General features: G+C 41.1%; 2 protein-coding genes and 1 long non-coding RNA gene across 10 annotated transcripts in view; 2 read left to right on the top strand and 1 right to left on the bottom strand.

The window, feature by feature from the left end:
- HGS (hepatocyte growth factor-regulated tyrosine kinase substrate) overlaps positions 1–3,109 on the top strand; it is a 28,434-nt gene extending 25,325 nt beyond the window's left edge. For all 4 annotated transcript variants that reach the window (XM_007482864.3, XM_007482863.3, XM_007482862.3 and 1 more), the window contains 6 exons: positions 543–683; positions 767–944; positions 1,047–1,180; positions 1,320–1,439; positions 1,846–1,932; positions 2,255–3,109. In XM_007482864.3, coding sequence (XP_007482926.1) covers positions 543–683; positions 767–944; positions 1,047–1,180; positions 1,320–1,439; positions 1,846–1,932; positions 2,255–2,368 — 774 coding nt within the window. In that variant the 3' untranslated portion in view covers positions 2,369–3,109. The remainder of the gene's footprint in view (positions 1–542; positions 684–766; positions 945–1,046; positions 1,181–1,319; positions 1,440–1,845; positions 1,933–2,254) is intronic.
- LOC130457267 (uncharacterized) lies at positions 2,450–3,596 on the bottom strand. The gene is made up of 2 exons (XR_008916441.1): positions 3,434–3,596; positions 2,450–2,698 (listed from the first exon to the last, which is right to left on the bottom strand). It is a non-coding gene; the product is annotated as an uncharacterized LOC130457267 (long non-coding RNA).
- A 125-nt stretch (positions 3,597–3,721) lies between these two features.
- The window catches only part of LOC103100557 (mitochondrial dicarboxylate carrier-like), a 36,438-nt gene continuing 16,594 nt past the window's right edge, over positions 3,722–23,565 (top strand). For 2 of the 5 annotated variants that reach the window (XM_056817338.1, XM_016430717.2), the window contains exons 1-9: positions 3,724–3,928; positions 6,888–6,969; positions 9,691–10,068; positions 16,542–16,661; positions 18,765–18,879; positions 19,099–19,147; positions 19,320–19,361; positions 20,563–20,606; positions 22,762–22,832. In XM_056817338.1, coding sequence (XP_056673316.1) covers positions 9,979–10,068; positions 16,542–16,661; positions 18,765–18,879; positions 19,099–19,147; positions 19,320–19,361; positions 20,563–20,606; positions 22,762–22,832 — 531 coding nt within the window. In that variant the 5' untranslated portion in view covers positions 3,724–3,928; positions 6,888–6,969; positions 9,691–9,978. Of the gene's footprint in view, positions 3,929–6,887; positions 6,970–9,690; positions 10,069–16,541; positions 16,662–18,764; positions 18,880–19,098; positions 19,148–19,319; positions 19,362–20,562; positions 20,607–22,761; positions 22,833–23,565 lie in introns of all 5 variants that reach the window. The other 3 variants (XM_016430719.2, XM_016430718.2, XM_016430722.2) reach the window with 3 other exon arrangements.

Genomic DNA, 23,565 nt, shown 5'->3' with positions numbered 1-23,565 from the left:
CCCACATGTAATGCCCAGTAGAATTGTGTGTAGGCTATGGGAGGGGCGTGAGGGGAAGGGGAGAGAGGGAAAGAATATGATTCTTATAACCAAGGAATAATGTTCTAACTTGACAAAATAAAGGCTTCGGTCCCTTTCAACTCCAGGATTCCATGGTTCTAGAATTAGATATACCTTCGTGTGTTGCTAGGGAGGAGGACACAGGTTTATAGTTTCTGAGTTCCTCAGCTGTATGTAGGAGTCCCAGTTTGCACTTGTATAGCCCCTCCAGGTTTACAAAATGCTTTCCTCAAAAAGACTCTGTAAAGTGGAGTGGTATTTTCCTCATTTTATCTATGAAGAAACTGAATCTCAAAGACATTAAAATGACTTATCTAAGATTGCACAGTCTATGAATACTTGAGTCAGAATTTAAACCTGGATCTTTAATTCCAAATGTTCTTTCCATTAGTAATTTCCAAGTCATCAGTGTTTATGCTATGACTCCTGATTTCCAGGGAAGATACTGATGGGATGCCTTGTCGATCCTGCTTTCTCTCCAGGAATACCTGGAGATGCAAAGGCAACTGGCCATTCAGCGCCTACAGGAGCAGGAAAAGGAGCGGCAGATGCGCCTGGAACAACAGAAGCAAACAATTCAGATGCGAGCACAGATGCCAGCTTTCTCTTTGCCTTATGCCCAGGTATGCTATTCATTCTATCTTCAATCAGGCATTTTTTTCTAAATGTTCTCTCTCTAATAACTTCTTATTTTTCCTTTTATCAGCTACAGGCAATGCCCCCAGCAGGTGGAGTGATATACCAGCCTTCTGGCCCTACAAATTTCCCTGGTACTTTTAGCCCAGCAGGCTCAGTGGAGGGCTCCCCTATGCACACAGTATACATGAACCAGCCAGCACAGGCAGGCAGTGGACCCTATCCTAGCATGCCAGTGGCTGGAACAGGTAATAGGGTATGGTATGGATATCACAGGGTCATTAGGCCACTGGTACATAGACAAGAAAGCATGTTAAACATGGATATCCTCCATTTTTTTTCTGCCACAGATCCTAATATGGTGAGCGCCTACATGTACCAAGCAGGGGCAGGTGGTGGGCAAGCAACTCAGCAAGGGCAGCCTGTGCCCACCACAAATCCAGCCTATTCTTCCTACCAGCCAACCCCCACACAAGGTTATCAGGTAAGTAGATAGAATACCTACCAAGCAAGCAGAAAGTTTAGCTCTTTTTTCTTGGGAAAAGAGTCAGAGCCACTGTCTTATTATAAAGGCACAGACACACAGGAACCTTACCTTATCTTACTTTACCTTCCCTTTTCAGAATGTCGCTTCCCAAGCCCCACAGAGCCTTCCACCCATTTCTCAGCCTCCACAGTCCAGTACAATGGGCTATATGGGGAACCAGTCCGTTTCCATGGGATATCAGCCATACAGCATGCAGGTGAGACCATGGTCTATAGCTTAGGGTCAGTGGCTGAGTGGAGTTTGTACCTCTATGCTTCGTGGGCCATCACTTCCTATAGAAACTGGTATTGGGGTGAGCTAAGCACAAGTGGAATATCTTTTGCCTTCTGATCCCTCTTTTCTTCCCATCTAACACTTTCCCCTTCCTACTTTTGAGCCTGCCTAATATATTTCAGACATCAGGCATTTTTATTCATTAATGTAGCCACTCTCCCTCATCTTGGAGAGGTGTGGTGGCCAAAACATTCACCTGAGGAGCCTGGGCTAATCAAGTGACAGAGTGATAGGCAATCCATTTTCCCCATGCTCATCCTTGAAGTTCTTCCAATCCTTCAGGCCTTGGGAATATTTAGGGCTTTCAGCTTTCCTTTGTTCGTCCCTAGAATCTTATGACTACCCTGCCTGGCCAGGATCCAGCCATGCCACCCCAGCAACCCTACCTCTCAGGACAGCAGCCCATGTACCAACAGGTGAGTCTTTTCCATAGGTCTCACCCCCTGTTGTTGGTTAATTAGCTGTATGACCTTGAAAAATACTGTTCTAAGAAAGGCCTCTATACAACTCTAGTAGATTTGGGGATCCAAACAAAGAGTGACAAGAAAGCCACTCTGCTCTGAAATCTTTATGAGTAATAGGGTTTGGGCTGAGCACTCAGGGAAGGTTCTTTATCAGACAAGTGAATGTCCTAGAACCTGAAGGTTATAGAGCTGTCCTAGTGGGCAAAAGAAGACTGACCAAATAGTGCTTTGTCATTAAACGGCCTCTTAACAAATGTCTTTTTTTTCTCTCTAGTTGGCACCTCCAGGAGGCCCATTGCAGCAGCAGCCACCTGTGCCTCCGCAGCCTCCATCCCAGGGCCAGCCAGCCCCAGGCAGTGGAGAGGCACAGCTCATTTCCTTTGACTGATCTTTGGGGAAGGGTAGTAGGGTTGGGGGATCACCATACCAGTATGACACTGATTCATCAGAAATTACTTCTGTACTTAACTAGCCATTATTCTGTCACCTCATTCTCTGCCTGTTGCTGTGTAGTTCTTTCTCTGTACAGGTTGGGAGAGGGGGAATCTTAAGAATGAAGGTAGAATTGTCATGTTTGGTCATGGTTTCTGGACATCTCCCTTTCACCAAAGCTCTTTCTGTCTTCCTGCAGTTTCTTCATTTCCCAGGCCTGCATCACCATCATTCATCTCATTGGTGCCATGTTTCTGGAAATTGACTCCTTTTCCCAGGCCTGGCCCTTGTGAAAGGAGAAGGGTGGGGTTAGGAGGGTAGAATCACCTTCCAAGGCAATTCTGGCCCTGATAAAGAAAGAGCTTCATTTGAGCCTTTCCCGGGACTTGGTTAGAATGTGGTTTCTTTGGTTTCTTCTCCACCTTCAGATGCAGCCAGAATTCTCTTTTACTTTGTGTTTGTTGAGTGGATCCCCAGCTTCTGTGGAGGCCATAAGGGAACATATATGGAACTATATAGTATAGACCAAAGCTGGCTCCCCTCTCAGAGAAGCTAGCTAGCTCTAAGGAGTCATGGGCCCCCATAGAACTTGGCCAAAGGTTGGAGTCTGTACACCTCTGCTTCTGAGCACTCATCTCTCATATTTAGTGTCTTTAGTAAACTGACTGGAAACAATAAAATGCATTTTAAAAGTGAACGAGTGGGGCATTGTTCTGATAGCTGGAGGAGGGATAGGTTTTTCCTAGTAGAATCAAGCTTTCTGGTTGAACACTGGATGAATAGAGGCCTTTAACCTCAGGCAGAAAGTTTTGTTGTACCCAGAAATGTTACCCAGACTCAATGTTGCAGGTACCTTGCAGCCCTGTTCCTTGTTGGCTGCTAAGCCCTGAGCCCTACTTGAGTTTTCCTGGGATTTCGAGGCTGCTTGGTCAATAAGCCCATAAGTGTGTGACTCAAGGGGACGCAAAGAAAGCACTCCTCCCCCACCCCCAAAAGGGACAAAGGAGTGACCCTTCTGTACCTTCTTCGAGGGCCACTACCACTTGAGTCCTTCTGCCATGTTCTCCAAATTGTTGGGAACGTTTTCTTGACACTTCTTAGGACCGACATTTGTTAAACGCCTTACACATGCGGAAGGCCCTATTCCCCATCTTCAAACTTGAGAGATGCCTCACCCTTCCCAGGATGGGATTTGTCAGCCTCGCGGCTGTGTATGACGACATCGCTTCCCCACTCCCCCACCAGCATTGGCCTGCGGGCCCCTCCTCCACGCTCTCCGCACGTGGGCGGGGCCCAGGACCACCCTGACGGTTGGTCTGCCCCTCCATCTTCCTCCTACCTCGGTCAGGCGTTGGGGCCACCACGTGAGTCCAGGGGTAGGAGGTGGAGCTGGGGGACCTTATCTTAAGACATCTTGCAAGACCTCTTAATTACTCGGATGCTTCACCTTCCTTTTTCATGTTTATTTTCACTGCAACTTAACCCAGGCTTTAAAGGGAATCCCTCCATCTTACAGGTGAGCACATCGAGGCGCCAGGAGTCTTTTTCCCTTTCTGGTTTTGGATTAGTTTCTTATAAATGTCATACCCCGAAGTGTGCTGGGAAAATAATCCTCAGACCATTAATAAAGGATCCTCGGGGGCAGCTGGGTAGCACAGTGGATTGAGAGCCAGGCCTGGAGACCGGAGGCTCTAAGTTCAAATTTGACCTCAGACACTTCCTATCTGTGTGACCCTGGGCAAGTCACTTAACCCCCATTGCCTAGCCGTTAACATTCTTCTGTCTTAGAACCAATACACCGTATTGATTCTAAGACGGAAGGTAAGGGTTTTAAAAGAAAAAAATAAAGGATCTGCTCCAGCGCCACACCCTGGGGAGCTAGGGAAGGCCTCTGTAGCTGCCTGGAGGGGGTCTGGGAGAAAGAAGGAGCCATCCCCCACTCCCAATCTATCACCTGCCACAAAACTCAGAATCCCCTTAGAAGGCTTAGCCTCAACCAGCCCATGCAGCAGCTCCTCTTCATACAGCTCCAGGGAACCTGGGACTTGAGTTCACTTTTCTGGGCCACCCTGTTTGTGTCATTTCATTGGGCTAGAGATGGGTAGGGAAATGCCAGTTATGATTTACACAAGGCCACTATATGCTAGGTGCTATGCTAAACTCTGGGGATACAAAGAAGCAAAAAATAGACCTTTCAAGGAGCTCACAGTCTAATGGGGAAAACAACGTGCAAATAATCCTGGCTAAAGAGATACTGAGATTAAGGAGGGCTGGGAAAGGCTTTGTACAGGAAACGGGGCTTTCATGAATCTAGGAATCAAGAGTTAAAAGGGGCAAAGAATCCAATGCATGGGGAGCAGTCAGTGAAAAAGTTTGGAGGCAGGAGATGAAATGCCAGCAAGGAGGCCAACTTCAAGTTTCATCTGATGTATAGTTTCTAATACAGTAGCCTCTTCTGTGTTTGTATTTGGGGCTTTACTCTGCCTGAGGCATGTAGGAAGGGTAGCTGCTACCCGGCTTTCTTTTTTTAAATTAAATTTTATTTCCTATTCCAAAATCCCTCTCTTTTCCTTTCTTACCCTCCCCACACCCTTTTGAGAAGGCATTAAAAAACCCATTACAAATGTGTAAGCATGCAGAACAAAATCTGGGAAGGAAGGAGGAAAGAAAGAAGGAAGAAAGGGAAAGAGAAAGAAGGAAAAGGAAGGAAAAAAAAGATGCTTCCATTTGACTGGGTTTATCATCCTTTGGAACTGTGGGTGGTTATTATGTTGATCAGTTAAAGTTGATTATCTTTATAATATTGCTTATACTGTATAAATTGTTCTTTTGGTTCTGTTTACTTCACTTTGCATCAGTTTCAACAAATTCTCCCCAAGTTTTTCCAAAACCATCCTTTTCATTTCTTATAACACAATAGCATTCCATCACTGTCATATGCTATAACTTGTTCAGCCAATTCTCCAGCAAATGTAAATATTTGCATATGCATGAGTCCATTTCCTCTTTCTTTGATCTCTTTGGGTTACAGATCTAGTAAGATATTGCTGGGTCAAAGGGTATATATAGTTCAGTAGTTTTTGCTTTCCAGAATGGTTGGGCTAGTTTACAGTTCTACCAACAGTGCATTACTGTACACATTCACTCCAGCATCTGTCATTTTCCTTAGTTTTCTTTAGTATCATCCTCTAATTGCATCATTTCAAGTAAATTCTCAAATATCACCTCTAGCAGCAAAATGTGACTTGATCTGTTCTATGGTAAACAAGACTTCTTTCTGCCATCATCTCTAGTATCCTCAGAATGTTTGGGGACAGTTATATAAATTGAAATTCTAAGTTTCAAAATAAGATGTTGCTATCTCCATTCCAAATTATCACCCCCACTATTGTCCTTAGCCCAGTGTTGGTAGAGAAGAAGGTTTTGGGTACTCCTGATTCAAGCTTAACTGTATCTCACAATTGCCACCTTCCCAATGAAGTCCTTCCTTCCACACACAGAGCAGTAACCTGGAGCAAATATTCCAGCCTAAATGTGGAAGTTACTATGAGTCTATATTGCTAGAGGGGAATGCAATTGCCATTCTTGGCTTGGACAGAACCAGAGAGTGAGAGAATGAAAGAATTTTAGGACTAGAAATTCCAGCCTCCCACTTAGTGTAGGAATCTGCCCTAAGCCCTGCCCACTGGCCATCTATCTAGTATTCTCCAACATCTTTAGTGAATGGAAGGGTAATGGATAGAATGCTGGTCCTGAGCTTCCTGGATTCATGTCCAGTCTTAAACACCTAGATGACCTGAGCAAGTCACTTCACCTTGTTTGCCTCAGTTTACTCATCTGTTAAATGAGCTGGAAAAGGAAATAGCAAATCACTCCAGTACCTTTGCCAAGAAAACTCCAATAGGGTCAGGAAAAGTTGAAGAAGATTGAACAACAAAATGAAGGACACAACCACACATTCTATTGTGAAACAGCTCCACCTATTAATTCAGTTCAAGTTGTTACCATTTATTAGCATAAATTATGCACAAGGAAAGCTACTATGGAGATGTACAGATGACTCCTGAGGAACTTAGCATCTAATGATGGGAGTGAAGGAAAATATTTGTATGTGAGTAACCATGATTCATGCCAAAAGAGAAAGCCAGGCAAAGGACTTTGAGAAATTTGAAGTAGAAGAAATCCCCTTTCCTTGGGGGAAGAAGGACTAGGGAGAAGAGGATGTCAAGGAAAGATTTGTAGAGGCTTTTATGGTATGTATTATATGATCCATTTAGAAGCAAAGTATGAACCCTCAGCAAAACCCAGCACAATACAGAGTCAAAGTCTGCCTTTGACTATGCATATAATGTTGATCTAGACTAAATTAGCAACCTTTAGGGCAGAGATTCTCAACCTGGAGACCTGAATTAAAAAATTATTTCAATATAATTAGTTTCCTTTGTAATACTATGTATTTTGTTTGATTCTCTAAGAAAGGTTCACAGATGCCAGCAGTCTACTGGACACAACACAAAAAAGGCTAAGATGTGGGGTGGAGCCAAGATGGCAGAGAAGGTACAGGAAGATATCTGATTGTTACAAATTAACCTTTAAGAAACAATGATATAATGTCTCATAATGCATTCTGGAGCAGCATAACCCACAAAAAAAACAAGGTGAAGTAATTTTTCAGCCCAAAACAACATAGATGTTCTGCCCAAGGGATCTAGTGCATCAGGGTGGAGGTAGAGCACAGCACACCAGGGCAACAGGCCTTGGGTATAATCTGTAGGGATTAAATTTATGGTTGTACTAAATACAAGAGAATGTGGTCACCAATTTAAATAATAATTAATACAGCCCAAGTCAAAATGACTCTAGCAACTTTATTTACAAAAAGAGAGGAAGAGTGAAAGTAGGGAAATGTGAAAGAGGGTAGAGTAAGATATCTAATCTAACACATTAAATATTTCTCTAGTGCCTGGCTCAACTCATGCAGGGCTTGTTAATCCTCCACCAGAGGACCCTCAGCCCATTGGTGAAAAACCACGTGGCCTCCTCCAGAAACTAATCTCTCCAGAAGCCAAGAAAGGAGTCAGCTTTTCACTCATCCACATTGAAGTCCTAAGGGGAAGACCCAAGAGCAGCCTTTCCAAATGCTAGAGTCCCAGGTCCACGCTAAAGAAGGTCTTCCACTTCCACCAGCCTCCAAAACCTCGAAAGTGCTTAAAGACCTCATAATAGGAAGTTTTGGCCACTTTTAAAGACCCTTCTTTATATCACTTCCTGTTCCTTCCTCCACTTGAGACCAATTGTAGTCTTCAAATTTGCTTAGGACTGCCCAAGGGGAAGTCAGTTGCTTCTGGAGGTGCAAACCCCTTTAGTAAGTAGTTTGTGGACTTCCCCTACTTTAGTGTGAATATACCCCTAACTAGGGGTATATTCACTTTTGTTGATTAAATTTAAAAGTAGATGAGGGGTGTGTTAATCCCATCTTCACAAACCAAAGGGTACCCATGGCTTCTGGAACTTTCAGCCACAGGTGGTAAGGGCCAGTCAGACAATTGTTCAGAAGGAGATTACAAGGGACCTTTTGCTGGCTCTGGATGCAAGACTCATCTAATTGTCCATATACAGAACCAGGTCATAGTTCGGGGGCACAGACCTGGGCTAAGGAGGAGCACTAGCATCCACCAGCACTTGCAGCCACAGGGGAGTAGGGGACCCAAAGGTAAAAGAGGGCTTGGAGTTATGGACTACAGCACAGGTCCAGAGAGTATTAAGCATACATCTCCTTACATCCTACCACATTGGAAGAACTGAAAGCAGGTAGATCGCCAGTGCCAGCTCTGAAGGAAACTGCACAAAAATCCTGCAGCTTCCCTTCACCACAGTTACAAACCCCAACTTTAACAGATTTTTAAACTAAAAGAAAAGAAAAGCAGTAAAATGAGCAAACAACAATAAAAAAGATAAAATAGAGAGGTATTTTGGTGACAGGGTAGAGGCAAACTGAGAAAAAATACAACAAAATCAATTCTGCTGCATCCAGAGCTTCCAAAAAAAATAAAAGTTCCTCAGGATTGTCCTGGGTCATTGCATTGCTACTAGTAGAGAAGTCCATTACTTTCGATTATGCCACAGTGTGTCAGTCTCTGTGTACAATGTTCTCCTGGTTCTGCTCCTTTTCCTCTGCATCAATTCCTGGAGGTCGTTCCAGTTCACTTGGAATTCCTCCAGTACAATAATATTCCAACAATGTGTTCAGCCATTCCCCAGTTGAAGGGCATCCCCTCATTTTCCAGTTTTTTGCCACTACAAAGAGCATGGCTATAAATATTTTTGAACAAATATTTTTCCTTATTGTCTCTTTGGGGTACAAAGGGCAGGCAGCCTTTTAGCGCTCTGGGCATAGTTCCAAATTGTCTTCCAGAATGGTTGGATCAATTCACCACTCCACCAGCAATGCATTAGTGTCCCAATTTTCCCACAGCCCCTTCATTTATTATTTCCCTTTACCGGCATATTGGCCAATTTATATCAACTCTTTTTGTGGTGGCAAGGAACTCAAAATTGAGAGGATGTCCATTAATTAGGGGATGGCTGAATAAACTGTGGTATATGTTGGTGATGGAAAACTATTGTGCTATAAGAAATGATGAGCAGAACATGTTTTTGCTATCTCTGTCTTCCCTTCCCCTGCATCCAGTCTTGCTCTGCCTGACTGACTCCAAATGTCCTTTGTTAAGAATAAAATTCTTTAGGGACTCTATCTTAATTTACAAGTATTTCTTAAATAATAAGAAGTGGGCCACAGGATAAAAAAAAAAGGCCTCTAGCCACATGTGGCTGGCTGTTCAATTAACAAGCCACCTCCAAGAGCCAAGAACAGAGCTTACACACACTTCTCCCTCTGGATTTTCCAGGGGGAAAAAAAAGCCCTCCCTTTCTTGCTTCAAATTTATATTTCCAAATCCCTGCAATTGGAGGACTCCAACCTCACTCTGGGCAAGAGGCAGGTCTTCTAGATGTCAGGGAGTCATAAGGGACAAGAGACAGGGGTCTCCAGAATCCCAGGAATCAGGATCTTTAGACAATGCATATCTGTTCCTCTCTTCCCCCACTATCTTAATTCAATCAGAAGGTAAGAGCAAGCTGCCCTTAATTCAGTCAGAGGGTGACTTCAAACTTAATATCAAAATTCACCCTTTTTAAAATCCACAATTAATGTTAGGATCCCCCAAAAGAAAAGAGCACAGTGCTATTGTTAATTTTTCACACCTTTGAATCCTTCAGGTTCTTAGTCTTCTTTAAGTTAAATGAGCTCATGGAACAACCAAGACCTGGCAAATGCCCTGTGGACGTTGCCTGATGTGTAGCCTTTCTAAATGGATCAGTTAACACAGACTCCCTGAACACTCTGGTGCATCCTCTTCCAACTACTGTGAGAGCAAAAGTGTGGCAGCTGCAACCTCTGATCATTTTTTCTTGGCCTGTAAGCATATTGATAACCAAGACTTCTACTGAGTCCCTGCCTGGCAAGTGACTTGTTCCCAGTAACTGGGAAACTCTCAAAGCAGCTCCATGTACCAGAAATCAGTGTCTCGGTGGTACTTTGGAGGTCTGGCTTCTCTTGCAGCTGTCTGTGTGACTCACCCACTGGATCTGCTCAAGGTGGGTACCATCCTCTCCATTCCAAAAAATAGGTGAAAATAATGTCTTCTCCTAAGGGTTTACGTATGCATTCCTAAAGTAATCATTCATGAATGCCAACCATAGAAAGGTAGAAAGTTTTGTCATAGATAAAATTTCTTGAAGTCAGAAAGACATTGGTTCAAAGTCCTACCTCAGATTTATGACAAAGAATGCTATCCCTCTCCAGAGAAAGAACTGTTGGAGTAGAAATATAGGTGAAAATATATGATTTACCACTGTGACAAGGAGATCACTTTAAAAGACTGATATATATTAATTTAAGGTCGCCAAGGAATTCAGCTATGTAATTCCTAAATGAAAACTCAAGTCAGCAGTCAACCTTTTATGGAGTTTTTAATTACAAACAGGAGGAAGAAAGGTATTGGGGGGGGGGGGAAGAAGAGAGAAGGGAATAGGGCTTAAATACCCCCTCTGTTTAGGCTGGGCCAAAAGGCCCAAGCCCTTAGATAGCTGAGGCAAAGAAAAGAGATCAGTCCCTATCACTCACGTGACCAAAATGGAGAAACAGTCTCAGGAGCCTTCACCTCCCGCCTCCTTCAGAGCAAGCTTCTCAGTCCTCCTTCAGAGCCACCTCGCTCAGAGCAAAACCTCCTCGACCCCGCTATCTCAGGGAACCATCTAAGTTCCCTCCCCTCAGTTCTCACATCTACCAATCACTGTCCATGTCTCCCCTGTGCCAATGATGGTTCTAGCTTAACCCAGGACCGCCCAGAGGTCTGGGCTTTGCACATGTCTGTTGAAGGTCATATTCTCAAATAATTAAATCTTGATCCTTTGCTGCAGCCTTTCCTAAATCCTGTTACTCTAAGTAGGGTGGAAATTGTATTTTCCAAGACCTGGTTCTGTCATTCCAAGTATCTCTATTGTATCAATTCTAAAATCAATCATGACTCAAAGAACTTCCTGTTCTATGTTTAAGCATAGGTCAAAGCCCTTTCCATTGTTTAGCAAAAGGTTTCTGTCCTAAAGGGAGGAGAAGGACCCTCCCTACCTAATGTTGGAAATGGGGAAATTTCCAACATTCATAAGTCTAAGAAATTTTAAGGTTTACACCACTTGTTTATTTGTGTGTTTGATTTGGGGTTTTGGTTTTTTTCTATTCACTTACAAAAATGAATAATATGTAAATAGGTTTTGTGTGATAATACATGTAAAACCCAGATTGAATTGCTTGTCAGCTCCAGGAGGGGGAAAAGAAGTGGGGAAGGAGACAACATGAATCTCATAACTTTGGAAAATTTATGTGGAAATTTGTTATTAAAATAAAAGATAAAGCAAACCAAAAACTTCAGACACTTAATAGATGTGTGGCCACAAGCAAGTCTTTCAACTTTTTCAGTGCCCCTTGGGCAACTCTAAGACTTAAAGTTTCAGATGAGCTTTTGATCTCTCCATTGATGAAGAAAGACTTCCTAAAGACAATAAATTCACATGTCCAGAAGAAAACAAAAACAGGCAATATACTATGTTATATGCTAGGAGAGAATTTATAGTCTTTTGTAGATAAGATATACTTAAAGGAACTGCAGTTTGGTTAGGTTTGTACTTCTCCACAGGTAGACGTTGTGACCAAATTGTAAATTAATCTATACCTTGTGCTTTAAAGATCTATAAATTTTGTTAGGAGGAGGTATTTCATTCACTAATTTAGATCGCAATCCATAAATAATATAATGTAACATTATATTACTATAATAATTATATAACATATAACAATCTAATATATTAATTAAATAATTACATAATAGTTGCTGTGGCTAGAAGTTTCATCACCCTGCCCCAACCTAATGATGATGATGCTCTATGAAATTAATTAGGTTGTTCCTAGTCCATCACCCAGGTTCATTCAGTATCTTTTTGTTATTTAAATCTTTTCAATAAAGAAGAACATATTCTCTCTCTGCTACTCTCTTCCAATTAAAGGACAAAAACAAAAGTAAAATCCTTGTAGCCAATATTCTTAGTTAAGCAAAAGAAATGCTCACATTGGTCATATCTAAAAGGTGTATGTTTCAATCTATACCTTGAATCTGTTGCCTTTCTGCAGGGAGGTGGGTAGCATATTTCATTGATATCATTGGCCTTCTGAGATTATGGCTGCTTATCGTGTTGTTCAGAATTCTCAAACCTTTCAAAACTGTTTTTCTTTATTTTTATGTATTTTCATTACATAATTTGTTCCTTCAGTTCTCACTTCACTCCCTTCATTCATATAAGCCTTCCCAGGTTTCTCTAGGGATGGCTGTTTTATCATTTCTTAGAACATAGTGTAAAATTTAAATTAATATGCAATACTATAAGTATTATTTTTATAAAGATTATTATCTGACAAAATAGAACCATTGAAGTAGGACATTTCACAAAGTGAGTCCAAACACCCAGAATTTCAATTATTGGAACCGTGATTTATTAATAACAGAAAAAAAAAATCTACCAGCTGGGACAGACTTCCCTAGTGGAAGCAGCACTGGGCTAACATTAGGAAACAGTTTATATAGGGTTACAGGATACAGAGTTATTTCCTTTCACATATAGGTTCTTATCTGGCAATAAAACAAACCTTAACACAGGAATGTGAGGTCAGTGATGGGGGGGGGGGGGACAATCCTCAGATTTATTGGGGGTTGTTATTCAGGGGTTGTTTATTTTCACATGCACTTAGTCATCTTGCTTCCATCCTGACCTTTTTGATATTACTGAAATTCCTTTTGTCTCCTGCCCCTTTCTAATTCTCATCCTCCAAGTTAAGTAGAGACTAGTCTGCTGTCTGCATAAACAGCTCCACCTCCTGGGGGAGGGAAACCAGGTTTGTTCCCTAAAAAATTTTACTATCCTCCCCTTTTGGGACTACTTCAGCATGGGATTAAGTTTTTCTACCTGCTCAAAAATCCCCACTCCACCAAAGCTGCAACAAGAAGGAAAAAGATCCATTTTATATCCTGTCTACCTCAGCATGTAACAACAGGAAGTAAATAGGCTGCTGGGAATTGTAGTCTTGCTGGGTATTGTAGTTTTTGCTGGGGATTGTAGTTTTTAGGGTAATGGATTCTAATTATACAACAGTAGTATTCCCATTAGTATATCATAATTATCATTCAGACATTTCATAATTGAGGGGCATGTTCTTAGTTTCCACAATCTTTGCCACCACAAAAAAAAATTCCTGAAAATGGTTTGATGCCAAGAGTAGATGTTGTCATTAATGATTACTCTAAAGCAGAGATTCTTAACCTTTTTTGTAATGGATCTGACTGAGTCTGGTGAAGCCAATGGACCCCTTTTTAGAATAGTATTGTGAAATGAATAAAATTCTTAAGCCTGTTGAGGAAACTAATTATTTTGAAGTATAGTTAACAGAATATGAAAAATTACGAATTCATAGATTCCAGATTAAGGACTCTTCTTTCTACAGAGAGAAAGCCAAGGGGAGTAACTGTCAAAAGTCACACAAGGGTTTTGCTTCATGCCCCATGTTCTAGCATTATCTCTTGTAAATATTGAAATCTCTCAGACTTGTGAATGTTAAAAATTTCCCCATCGGGGAATTCTTAATTGGAACAAATTCCCTACTGAGAAACATTCCCCATTTTGATGTGAGAACTCGCCAGGATCAGAAATGGGAGGACCTCTACTCCACCAGTACTTAAGACTGCTTTGGGGGAGAAAACTCCTTGCTAAACAAAAGAAAGTACTTGGATCCATGCTTATGATGGGGCAAGGAGTTCTTTGAGCCAGGCCTATTTTTAGAATTGATACAATGAGATGCTAGTACCTAAAAGGGTCAGGCAAGTTTTGTCTTAATGAGATTAGTTGACTCAGCTGTGTTTTCACTGGTTCAGACTTACTGAGGATCTTGGTAGACTTAGCAGGAATTCAGATGGGCAGTCCTTTGGAAAGTGTCTACAGTGATTGGTAGATGTAGGGACTTAGGGGAGGTGACATGGGAAAAAAACCCCTATATAAGAAAAAGCAGAATCTCTTGAAGATAGCCTTTTGGAGAAAGCCTTTTGGAGGATCTCTGATGAGGACAGCTTGGGAAGAATCTCTTGAGAGAGGCCTTTTGGAACAGTCTCTGGCTGGAAGGCTCTCTGGTGAAGTCAGCTGAGATGGAGCTGGCCTGATGTCACTAGAATCCTTGTTTAGTCAGAGCTTGTGGTGAGTGTTAAAAAACTGACTGATTTCTCTCTTAAGACTCAGGTCTAGGCCATATTGGCTTGAGGCCCTTCATACTTATTCCTTTCTTACTCTCTCTCTCTTTCTTTGATTATCATTGTATTGTTAATTAAAATCTCTATAAAACCCAATTGACTTGGGTATTTGAATAATTGGGAATATTTCCCTGGTGACCACCTTATATTTGATTTAAAAACCAAGACACTGTAGTGAAACATATTTCTGCGGTCAAATTTACTCACCCTCTCTTATATCTATCACAATTTATATCTTCCACCATTTTAACTCACTACAGTTTAAGACCTCAACCATTTTAAATCTCACACTGTAGAGAGAAAGTGTGTTCTTCCCCTTCCTGAGCTGTTCCTGGAAGACCATTCTCCTAGGAGTTTGCTCTTTTCTCCGATTGAATACACACAAGAATATGACTAGTTTTAAAAAAACATTGCCTAAGGAAAATTAAGGAGTTAAAAAAAACTGAAAAATGTCTAGTGAAAATTTCTTGGCCAAGTCCTCATAAACAAGAGATCCCCATCTCTCCAACCAAAGTTCCAGGCTTCCTGCTTTTGATTATATAGCTCAGAATATCCTTAAGTTTCTTCCCCCTCTCTAATCTCATGCTATTTCTTCTAGATCTTCTTTAAAATAAAACCAAAAATTAAAATTAAATGTTTTATTCAAATTTAAGGCAATTCTCACATAGGAAGTTGCCCTTGGATTCAGGAAGGCCTGCCTCTGAGACATACCTGCTATGTGACACTGGGCAAATAATTTAAACTTCTCATTGCTTCCAGAAAACTAGAATTTGCAAACCAGGTACATTGGTCAGCCTCCTCATAGGGAATTCTCCACCTTCATGACTTCAAAGATCCAGACCAAAAAACCTGAACATCAAAGCAGCCACTGAAATTGCTCAGTAACTATTGGCCACATTTATTAATCTCAGTGTACCAGCTATCAATGTTTTTCGGTCATTTTCCAAAGTCCCTTTGAATTATTTTTCCCAGACATCCCTTGTGTTCTTTTTGTTGTTCAATTATTTCTGACTCTACTCTTCTTCCATATTCCTTTTCTTCTGCCTCGGTATTTACTTATGAGGATAACTGAATTTTTAAATTTTTTGTTCACCAACACTACACCCACTTCCCACACTGTCAAGTGATGACCTCATCAGCTCAGGTAGTTCCTAAAATTTCCTTGATATATTTTTACAAAATTATCTCTTTAGCTATTCCCTGAGACATAAATTGAAACCATCAGGTAGTATCCATCAAATGAAGAGGTTGTATTCTCCCCTTTCCCACAAACACACAAAAGAGGTGTCACTTCCTTGTGGTTATTATAGCTGTATCTCTAAGCAGTGAGCAGTAAGGTTTAGTTAGTCAAGAAGGGGCAGTTGTGTCTGACACCATTTGTAGTTTTCTTGACTAAGTCACTGGAGTGGGTTTGCCATTTCCCTCTCCAGCTCACTTTATAGATAAAGAAAGTGAGGTAAGAAGAGTTAAATGACTTGCCCAAGGTCACACAGCTAGGAGGTATCTGAGGCAAGATTTGAGCCAATGTCTTCCAGATTCCAGGCCTAGTACTCTATCCACCGTGCCACCTAGCTGCCCAAGTGTATTACAATTTATTTCAGTCCAGGTTCTCCCTCTACCATACTAAATTGCAGTTGGCTACATGTTGGGAGGCATCCTTCCAAAGTTCCTATGGACAGTTGGTTTTCCCATACTCATCCCATTTATCCCAGCCAGCAGAACTTAGCTGGACTAGTACTCAGATGATAGGTCCTCATTTCTGGATCTGCGCTTGAAGCATTTCCAACATGGATAGAATCTACTTAGACTCCTACTCAGCTCCTCCTCACATTGTCAGTTACCCTGTAATACAGCAGCTTACTGCAGCAGCAGCACCTCCATGTATAAAAGTTAAAATTAAATCTCAATAATAAAAATATTATATTTTAGGAGATTTATTAGTGATCATTAGAAATAAAGGAATAAAGAGGATACAAAATAAAGATCATGTGCCCATGTTGATTAGTCCATTTAAAATCCCCGTGCTTAGCTTACCATCATCACCATGCTTGCTGCATCATGCCAAAGAGAGTGAACAGGACTGCCCAATGATTATTTATTCCCTATCTACAGGAAGTACCTAATGATAGGAAGTCAGTGGGCTCCCAGGAAATGTAGTTCTTTTTTAGGGTAACAGATTTTCAATTATACACATGTTCATCTCCTCTTGTCTCCCTGGTGTAGGTACTTCTTCAGACAGAACATGGAAAACATTTTGGTGTTGCTGGCATGACAGTGAGAGTGATTACCATCAATGGCTTTAGTTCCTTCTACAATGGGTTCTCTGGCTCACTCTGTAGACAGGTAGGTGACCCATGGTGAGTACTCTTGTCCTCAGATCCAAGATATCACCCCTCCTGGGTTCAGAAAACAATCAACCTAGATGGCATCCTGACTGTCAGTACTTCAGGGTTTTTGATTAAATCTAGGATGACATCTTTATACTTGGCCATTATCATTAACTGCTCATTCCCCATCATCCCATGTGTTCAGTCAGCTGCTGGCACTTCTCAGCCATTACCTCTACAGAGTCTCTCCCGTCCCCTCTCCTCTCTCTTTCATGGCTTTCCTTTCCTTTCATCTGGACTAGTGATGGTGAACCTTTTAGAGACCGAGTGCCCAAATGGCAACCCTCGTATCCCAACCCTCACACCACATGTGAGCTGCTCCTTTACCCCAGACAGGAGGGAGGAAGTGCTCCCATTGGGCTGCTAGGTAAAGGGGTGGGTGATGGGAGAAATGTCCTCTGGGGCAGAGTAGAGAGGGAGGGGAACACAGGACTAGACTGTTTGTATTAGCTCCTCCTTTCTCTAAAGTATACTCTACACAGTTCCATTCTTCTAGAGCCCAGCTTTGAAGGTATTGCTCCCCTCCTCTATAAACTCTATTGCAATCCTATACAACCTGCCTTTCCAGGCTTATTACTGTCACTCTCTTTTTGTCCCAGCCAAATTGGCTTTTTTTCTGTTGCTCCCATATGCCACCTCTGTGGTTTTACTCAGCCCACCTCCCTACTCAGAATGTACTCTCTCATGGGCTCTTAGAATCTCAAGCTTTCTTCAGACCTTAGATCAAGCATTACGCCTTTCCTGATCCCCCTTGACTCATCCAACTGCTAGACCTTCTGAAATTATCTTGTATTTTATTTTTGTATTTTTTTGAGACAGTAAAACTTTGGTATTTTACTAATATCTTTCTTTTATTTTAAAACAATTGTACAAAAATTATAAATATATAAAATATATCTGTATATATGTACATGCATACATATATGCATGTACATATATACACACACTCATCAGAATCAAACACTATTCCAATAACATCTAAATAAAGAGGAAAATATTTAAGTTTTCCTTAAAGTGTCTTGTATAACTGTCAGACAACTTGAAAAATTAAGGACATTTGGAGGTATCCCTTCTACATCACAGGAATTAGGGATGCTGCACCTCTCAAAATCTGGAAAATCTAAATAAAATTTTAATCTGTGTAATACTTTAACCTTAAAAAATTATTTATGTTTATTGTATTAAAAGATAACATGTTGGGGGCAGCTGGGTAGCTCAAGTGGATTGAGAGCCAGGCCTAGAGATAGGAGGTCCTGGGTTCAAATCTGGCCTCAGACACTTCCCAGCTATGTGACCCTGGGCAAGTCACTTGACCCCCATTGCCTAGCCCTTACCACTTTTCTGCCTTAGAACCAATATACTGTATTGATTCTAAGATAGAAGGTAAGGATTAAAAAAAAAAAGATAACATGTTGATATTATACCATACTAATCAATTTCTAAACTTTTCTATGCAATCTGTGGCTATGACTTCTGTAAAGCTTCCCATTTAATTTCTTATGACACCATTGAAACCACAGTGAGGAAAGTTATGATGTGGAAGGGATACTTGTATTTTATGTACATATATATATATATATATATATATATATATATGTTTGTGCACAACTCTATCTCACTTAAATCCAATTTACATTTGAGTCAAGACATCATCCCATGATATCATTAGTCCTCTTGGAGGGGAGAGGGTAGGACAAAAAACATCTGTGCTTGTGTAATGTAAACTTCTGGAGGGCAGGAACATTTTTTGTCATTTTTATCTCTAGCACATCATAGCACATAGTAGGTATTTAACAAATATTTGTTGATTGATTAATTTCTCCAAACTTTTTCCCATCCAATAAAATATAAACTTTTTGACGGTTCCTTTTTGTCTTTGTATCCCCATGTCTTAGGGCCTGGTGCGTAGTAGGTACTTAAATGTTATTAATAAATGTTGTAACTCTGAGAGTTGTTTTTTATTTTTTAATACCCCAGGCAATGGGATCTAGGGATTGCTACTGAAGATTTATCCTATACACCCTTTCCTTCTCTTTGAAACTTTCTATCTCTTTATTAGCTGACCTATTCTATGATTCGCTTCTCTGTCTATGACTTTCTGAAGGAAATTTTGTCAGAAAGCAGGAAGAAGTACCTACCCTTCCATCAGAAGGTGATTATAGGGGCTATGGGAGGTAAGTAAAGAGGGGATGAGGTTGGAGTTGATAGGGAGGGCCCAGAATGCCTGAAAGCCTAAGGATTGTTGTTGTAGCCAGCAAAGGGTGGGTGTCCTTTCCCTGGGAGGGCTGTTGTAACTAAGAAATTTTGGTTGCTAAGAGACTGGATGGTTCCTAGAGTTTCATGGAGTTTGAAGCAGGATTGTAAATCCTGTGCCCTTTTCCCCTTGATTTTAGGTTTTGCCGGTGGGTTTGTGGGGACCCCAGCAGACATCGTAAAAATTAGGTCAGTTACATCCCCTGTTGCCCTCCCTCTCTTTTTTCCTTCTTCTTTACCTGGGGAAATCTTCCCTTTACCACAGACCCCTTGGCATCTCTATTCTTCTGCACTTTGTCATGTCTCTGTGACCTACAAGGGTGATCAATCTGTTTAATCATTGGATCTCATTTGGAAGCAGGATGCAGAATGATGTGAAGATGCCACTGCACATGAAGAGGAAGTAAGTTGCAAAGGAGACTTTTTTCATAATTCATTGAAGCTCTTAACTGGAAGGGAACTTAGAGATCACCTGAACCAAACTGAAGGCCAGAGGTCAACTGAAATTAACAGGAGATCATTGAAACTCAGAGAGAGCTAGCTATTCCTTAGTGCAGGAGTCCCCAAACTTTTTACACAGGGGGCCAGTTCACTGTCCCTCAAACCGTTGGAGAGCCAGGCTATAAAAAAACTATGAACAAATCTGTATGCCGCTGTCTGTGATAGCAAAGGCTGTGATGGGCCTGTCACACCTTGCACAGGTCCATCACTGCCACCATTAATCCCGGCAGCAGTATACACAGTGTGGAATCCCCTCCCCCAGATCGCTGCTCCCCATGCTGACGGCTTCCACTGTGCAGCCACATAATCCTTTGCGGAGAGCCTCATTCAGTTGCTCTCAGAACAAGGTGCCATGCAAAGGATTATGTCACTGGAAATAGTATTGTACATGAGTGATGTCACGCTTTTCGGTGCTGCCACATACATTGCTCCTCTTACTGACCACCAATGAAAGAGGTTCCCCTTCCAGAAGTGAGGTGGATAAATGGCCTCAGGGGGCCGCATGTGGCCTGGAGGCCGTATTTTGGGGACCCCTGCCTTAGTGTTTTGGGGTAGGTCTGGAAGTAGAGATGGAGCTAATAGACCTATGTTCCAATCTTAAACATACCATGGTAGGATTATGCTTTCTTACTCTTTCTTCCTAGCTGTCACTAAAGCCCCAGGGACACTGAGCCCTGTGGCAAAGTGCCTAGAGGAATACACAAATTTGCTGGTTGATACAAGAAGAAAAAAAAAATCTCACCTCCTGGGAACAAAGTGCAAAAGAGTTCCACAATTCCCCTGAAATAAATAGCAGTAGGTCTTGCTGTTACCAGATGGCAATGTTCCCTATAGAAATGTGCTGCTTTTGACTAGGAATGTTAGGAAGAAATAATTTGGGGTTACAGGGAAATACAAATTGCCTGGATAAATGAATTCCATAGATGATCTCTGAAATCCGCTTTAGTCTTCCCCAACAATCCCCCCCACCCCCACTCCACCTCATTCCCACTGGTTGCAAAAGGGAAAAAGAGAAACAGAATGGAAAACCTACAAACTAAATAACTAGTCCTAGAATACTTGAGACATAACTATAATCTCTATAAACATTTTTTGTCCTATAGCTATTCCCATGCGTTGGACGGGATGATTCGTATTGTACGAGAAGGTAGGCTCTCCTAAAGGGGAAAAAGCAGAGAATGCTGGTCTATTGTTGTTTTGCTGTTGTTATTTTTTGTGTTATGGGCACGGAAGGATAGCCTTTTTGGGGTTCGGGAAGGATGCCTTTTGCAAGCATGCAATGACTCCAAAACTTAGCTTAAAAACTAAAAGAGATTTATTAATTTAGAAAGTAATGTTGAGAGTGGCCAGGAGGATAGCAGGGTAGAACAGCAAGGTGGGGAGCAGTTCCCTGGGAGGACAGCATGAAAGGAAAGGCTGTTCCTCCATGGGGACAGCATGGATAGAGAGGCTGTCCCCCAGACGACATCAGTTCTGGGGATTTTATACATTCTTCACAACAGTTAGTCACTCAGGCATGAGGTGGGGTGATCATACTGGGGTCTGCCTGGGGACATAAAGATTCCTTAGTTTTAGGGGACAAACAGATGTCTGATAGGATCGAGGTGTGGTCTGAGGGTGCATCTTTCTGACCATCTAGAGGACGATCAGAGGGAGATAGTCATCTCGGGACCCTAGAGGGGTCATTGGATGTTTTTAGTCCGAGTCAGGAAAAAACAAGGGAGTTCCCCTGATAATAGTTCGCCTGGGTTTCTGGGGTACAGTGCCCATGTCATTTGAATCACATTTATTAGAACAAAGTAAGCCCCAGGTGCCTATCAAAATGAAGCCTCTTAAATAAGGGCATATAGTTCAGAGTTTCATATGATTTAACAAGTAATTATTAAGTACCTTTTATGTTCAGGTTGAGAATAAACATTGAGGCCTATTTTGGGAGTAAAGATGATCTGGGCCCAAAATCTGCCTCACACATACTAACTGTGATTTTGAACAAGTCACCTTAACCCTCAGAGCCCCCAAGCAATTCTCTAAGACTGAGTTGGGGGGTGGGGGTGGGGTGCAGCTGTTCTGTGTTGCTAGTGGCAGCTTTATTTATACCAATGTAAATATTGGTCAAGACTCCAAAAGTAAAATATGCAAGTAACCATGTTAGGAGTATAAAGATGAAATGATCCCTGTTCTCAAGTGGCCTGCATTCCTTTGAGGGGTTGCAACATATAAACAAATAACCTTACAATTTGAAGAAGGGAAGAGGATAAATGATGATGAAGATCAGAAAAGGCTTTTTGTATGAGAAAGCCTATGGACCATGTTTTTTTTAACATATATTTTGATTTTTAAAAATATTGTTTTCCCCAATAATACATGAAAACAATTTTTTTTTGAAAATCAAAACATTTATTGGAGTGTCTTGTACAAAAAAGTTTCCAGTCATAAAACATATATTACAAATCATTGAAAAAGACATTTGGCATGCAAGTATATTCTTTAAAAAAAAGTTTTTGAAATGATAAAGTCTAGATTATCATAGTTCTCAAATGCTCAGCATGACATCCATCATCTCTATAGAAGTCTGTGGGTTCTCCCATAACTATTCAACTCAGTAATTTAAACCTTTTTTTTTACAGCAGTGCATGAAAACAATTTTTAACATTTAAAAAAATTTTGAGGCCTGAAATCTTTTTTTTTAATCTATTTATTATTTATTTTTTTTGAACACTTACCTTCCACCTTGGACTCAATACTGCATATTGGTTCTAAGGCAGAAAAGTGGTAAGGGCTAGGCAATGGGGCTTACGTGACTTGCCCAGGTCACACAGGGCCTGAATTCTTTTCCTCTTCTAACCACTCTCACTGAGACGGTAAGCAATCTAATACAATACATATATCTTGTCTTTATGTTTCTATGTGTATACTCCGTCCCACAAAGGAGAATGTAAGCTCTTAAAGGATAGGAACCATTCATATTTGTACCCCCACAGCATAGCATAATGCTCAATACCTAGTAGGAGCTTAATAAATGTTTATTGGAATTAAATTGCATGGAATGAACCTCATGATTCTCAAAGATGAAGTGCTAGAGTCACTTTTCTTCTCTGGTTACCAGCACCTACCTTGGGACCCTTACATATTTCATACACTATTAAATGAGGTTTGTAGAATTAATCATAGTGGTGAATTAACTTCACGGGGTGTCTTGGTATTTGTTTACATTGGGATTGGACCTATAGATCCTTGGGAAGGTAGTCCAAACTTGCTCCATTTCATTCTGCCTGTTTCCCCACCCCTCTTCTTTTCTCCAGAGAGGTTTAGGGCATTATTCTCTGGTGCTACCCTGGCATCAAGTAGAGGGGCTTTGATGATGGTGGGACAGGTAAGACACATGTTCCTTCTCCCAGATCTCTAGCCACCTACATGAATTCTATCTATTGGGTGTGAGAGTGTCATAGAAGGACAGAAGATCAGAAATGAAGTCACAGAATTTCAGGCTGTTTTTCAATGCAACCTCACCTAGTCATAAAAATACTATTGAATCCTATTAATATACCTTATAGTCAGAGATTTGAAGTAAAGTATTCATAACTGCTGTCTCAGAGAAAAGGGTTTGGTGAGATCAAATATAGAATAATCAGTTTATATTTACAGAGTGCTTTAAGATTGATAAAGAACTCTCTTCACAACAACCCTGCAAGATAAATAATAGAAGCATTATTTTTATTTTTCAGATCAAGAAAATGAATCTCAAATCAAGCAATTTGTCCATAGTCACATAGCCAATAAATGTTAGGGTTAGAACTAAAACTGGCTCTCCTGGATACGAGGCTAAATTTCTATCCATTATGCCGGAGTATACAATTATTACTGGGTTCATACTAAGCTTCTATGTGTAAGGGTTAAAAATTAAAGGGTTGGATAAGGGTGTGGTCACCAAAAATTAATATATCTCAAGTCAAAATGACTTTACAGCAATTTATTTATAAAATAGAAGGAAAGGGTGAAAATAAGGAAATAAAAGAGAGCAGATAATTATTCTGGTGTTCCGAATCAGGTAGGACTTCAGAGGCCCAGCAAAGGGGGCACAGAGGTAAATTAAATAAGGGTCTTAG

The sequence above is a fragment of the Monodelphis domestica genome, chromosome 2 (assembly GCF_027887165.1).
Source record: "Monodelphis domestica isolate mMonDom1 chromosome 2, mMonDom1.pri, whole genome shotgun sequence".
In the NCBI taxonomy this organism is placed as follows: Eukaryota; Metazoa; Chordata; class Mammalia; order Didelphimorphia; family Didelphidae; genus Monodelphis; species Monodelphis domestica.
This window is presented reverse-complemented; position numbering and strand designations above follow the sequence as displayed.